We start from the raw sequence: 3,891 nt of genomic DNA, 5'->3' as shown, positions 1-3,891 counted from the left end.
ATTTATGGGTACGAACTTCAACGTCCACATATCATTAGTTTGCCCTATTTTCTAATTGGTTGCCCAGTTTCATTCACATTGGTCCAGAAATAGAGAAGACCTAGGTTGAGAAAGTTAGTCATTTATGTGCTAACCCACTCCAAAAATTCACCCTCAAACAGGGACCAAATTTTCGCTGTGCGCGAAGGGCATTGCTACAGTATGCACAAAACATAGATCGTAACTGCAAAATGACAGGACAGTAAATAATATGATACTCTTAGCACACCTCGATCTGGATCGATAACAACAACAGCACACCTCGATCATTCCAGTTTCATACAATGATCACATTATAAAATAAACAGGTCTGCATTACAATCAAGAAACATATCCGCCCTCAAAAAGACTTCTTTAAAGCAATGAAAACATTAAACTGACCGTAAAGCCACTTCAAAAGATCTTTGGCTTTTTAACAGACCACTCTCTGGAGAACAGTGAAAACAAAGTGAGAACAAACACAAAATTGAGGAAGGAGGGAAATCCTTACCAGAGACCCAGGTACTGATAGTAACTGTAGCAGAATTCCATACATTTTGTCATGACTCTGCTCAAACAACATCACTCAGAGTAAAGAAAGCAAGGCAAGGCAAGGCCACTGTGGAAGCTTTTTTTCTTTACAAGATTTCAATCCTAAAGTCTAAAGGCAAAGGTTAGCACTGACATCATTCAATACAGATTTTAACCTACAGGGTGCATAAAATCCATGTTTCCACTGACTTACAAAAAAAAAAGAGTTCTGAAAATTACTTTTCATTTTACTCATATTCCGAGTCAAAGCACAAAGAAAAAAAGTTACCTTTGACATTTAAAAAAAATCAGAAGTAATCCAAGAAGATGCTGAAAGACAGTACATGTCCATGGAAAAGAAAAGACTAGCAATAATCACACAATACTTGAAACAAAAAGTGAGCAATGGCACATGGAAGTTTATCATTAATACAAAGAAAACCATGTAAGAAGTGAACACCGGGCCACTCTGATCTGATCCATACTATCTTGAGACTTTCAGTACAAATCAAACACACAGTGGCGACTTTGAACTCTTTATATTGCTGCAATACACTTTCCCACTCAGTTTTCGCTCCTAAGCTTGTACTGGATGACGGGGTTTGTGGGTGTGTGGATCATCGTAGACACGTTTACAGTGGGGAAGTAGCCATCAACCAAGTCAAACTCGTATTTCCTAATGAGGATGGACCAGATGGTTTTGATTTGCACGTAAGCGAAGGATTCACCGATGCATCTGTGGCGACCAGCTCCGAATGGGATGTAAGCAAATTTCTCACTGTTAGCCACTTCAGGGTCAAGAAACCTAGAGAGAAACAGAAACATAAAAAAAAAATGCTCTTGTCAGTATCTCGAAGTATAAACTATTCATACATTACACTGATCTGTGGAATAGGAAAGTAGTAAATAAATTTACTTAACGGTGCTATGTCATTTGTTCTCATCCTCTGAGTAATAAGAACATGACCAATGAGACCAACAAGTCTGTTTTCTGAAGATATTGGCAATGTCATGATCCAAACTGACATGTTTTGTTTTCATCTTTGTGATCTTATGTCGGGGTTCTCCTTAAAAAAAAAAAAAAAGAAAACGTGTGTATGCGTCCAGGGAAGCCGAGAATGTTTCTGAGTGTTCTTGGATCTGCTGGGGTATTAATAGTTGTAAAGCCAATAGAGCATGCTGTAGAGCATGGATATGTGCGACCTAACACACTGTTTTCTTAGCAAGGGTTGTCAAAATATTGTCCTCTCCTCAGTATTACTTTTCTCACAATTACTCACATGTAGCATGCTCTACACATATAAATACCATCATGAAATAACCTAACTATAAAGCTGCTACCTACAACTAATGAGATTTCCATAAGTCATCGTACTAAAAACATAGCAAAATGCTGACAGTACAACAAAAAAGGACTATTATTATTTTTAAAATCCAAGACTAATTTCTATGTCAAATTCTGGAAAACCGGCACTCATAATAATTGTCAGCTTACCTGTCAGGCATGAATTTGTCGAAGTCTTTCCAAGTGTCCGGGAGTCTGTGATTTGTGGTGGGGGACACACACACTTGGTGGCCCGGGGGGATAGTATAGCCCATCAAATTCTGCAAAACAGATGCAAGAACATTTAATTTTTTCAAAATTAATCCACCATCAAGCCTTCAGTTAAATAAAAGAAAGGGTTTTTAGGTTAACTCATTGTAGTTTGGGGAGAAGACACAAAATTACAGTCAAAATTGTCACCCACTGTCAAGGAGAAAAGTGACCATACCAGGCAGGACTGATCAAGAAGAAAGCAAACCATTCTCTCCTGAGGTTAAGGACACAAGGCCCATTGAAATGTTACCGACTGATCAACTCCGGTAAACAGTGAGAGGGACCAGAAACCTCGCCTTTGCAACGTGTTGGTCCACAATTAATTCATTCACACAATAGGCTAACAATAATGACAGGTAGATGGATTACGATGACTTGTCAACAGCATCGGGGGCCGATATACAATTTACGGCAATGCATTGGGCGATGAGAGATTGGACCGGCCATTTTGCACAGGTTTTCTGAGCTGTTGGTTGATAAAATGTAGGGGCTGAAGCCACGTTGGACTTTAGGCAAGTGTCATTGTATAAAAGTAAAAAAAAAAAAGGGGGGAGAATGGAAAATGCCATTTGTACAGGCGATTATCCTATTCAGGGGGCCCATCTCGGCAGGTTCCACCGTATCTGAAAAAAATTACTTAGAAAAAAAAAAAGACAACAACCCAAAGCTACCTGTGATGGTCCAAACATATTTAAGCACTGAAAGGTGAACTAGATCAGACATATATTTATTTACTGCAAACTGTATTGAGACTTTGTAGTTTTGTTTATACCATTAGACAAGATGAAGCAAGCTTTCCCCGAGAAATCACTCTCATTGCAACCATATTTAAAGTAAGTAACAACATAGAGGTTCCATCTGGATATCCTTGGATTTTTCCAGCTTACTCCGAAAATGTAATTAAAAATAAATGTCAACACAATGAACACCCCCCCCGTACAGTAGTCTCCACCTAAACGCACGCCACACAAAAGCACGCTCCGCTCAAACGCACACTTTCGTCGTGTGACGGGTTTTTTACTATATAATTTAGACGTACAAGCGCACGATCACTCCTTCTAAACGCACGCTCAGATTCGCGAAAACACGCTGACAGGTTAAGCTTGACAAGCGGAAATTTTCACTAAAACCTGCACAGCTTGATTAAGACAAGCCTAGAAAACCGGATTTTGGTGAGACTGGCCCCCATGCCGAACAAAGCGTGATGGACAGCGTTTTCGTATATCCAACTTTCCTCAGACACATAAGTTTAGGACTGGTCGATGAAATGTTGGGGAGTTGGGAAACTGAAATGTTTTTTGATTGGTCACTGGAAATGCAGTTTTGAGAGATGGTTTCTGACTGGTGTTTGGGTGACTGCATGTAATGTTTAGTTAGATCTAGGCTGAGGTGCGATCTAGGTCTATGATGAAGCGCAACACGCGTGAATGCTGTAAAACATTAAACAATAGATAGGCCTTTCTATAGGATTAAAGATTAGCCAAGTAGGCCAAATCAACTGCACTCGTAGAACTTGTAACGTAGGTCTATTTGTTCAACGAATCACGATAGAAATGTTTCTCTGAATGTAGAGATCTATGATTCTGAATAAATCTGATGTCATCCATGAATTTACGGTCGAGGGTGGTTGCTTGGAAAGCCACGTGGCTGGGCCGTCATCTCTATGACTATCACCAACAGTTTCCTCTCAGGCTATCTGTTCCCGACATTTTATGGTGCATATCATTACATTGAGTCTGTCTTTC

The 3,891-nt window shown here is 39.6% G+C and overlaps 1 protein-coding gene across 1 annotated transcript in view; it reads right to left on the bottom strand.

Annotated features, from left to right (window-relative positions):
* Positions 1 to 314: 314 nt before the first annotated feature.
* LOC101847052 (lanosterol 14-alpha demethylase) overlaps positions 315 to 3,891 on the bottom strand; it is a 16,752-nt gene continuing 13,175 nt past the window's right edge. Inside the window, exons 10-11 of the mRNA XM_005103085.3 lie at positions 2,045 to 2,154; positions 315 to 1,354 (exon numbers count right to left, since the gene is read on the bottom strand). Coding sequence (XP_005103142.1) covers positions 1,114 to 1,354; positions 2,045 to 2,154 — 351 coding nt within the window. The 3' untranslated portion in view covers positions 315 to 1,113. The remainder of the gene's footprint in view (positions 1,355 to 2,044; positions 2,155 to 3,891) is intronic.

The sequence above is a fragment of the Aplysia californica genome, unplaced genomic scaffold, assembly GCF_000002075.1.
Source record: "Aplysia californica isolate F4 #8 unplaced genomic scaffold, AplCal3.0 scaffold00358, whole genome shotgun sequence".
NCBI lineage: Eukaryota > Metazoa > Mollusca > Gastropoda > Aplysiida > Aplysiidae > Aplysia > Aplysia californica.
Note: the sequence above shows the minus strand (reverse complement) of the source record. Positions and strands in the feature narration are given on the sequence as shown.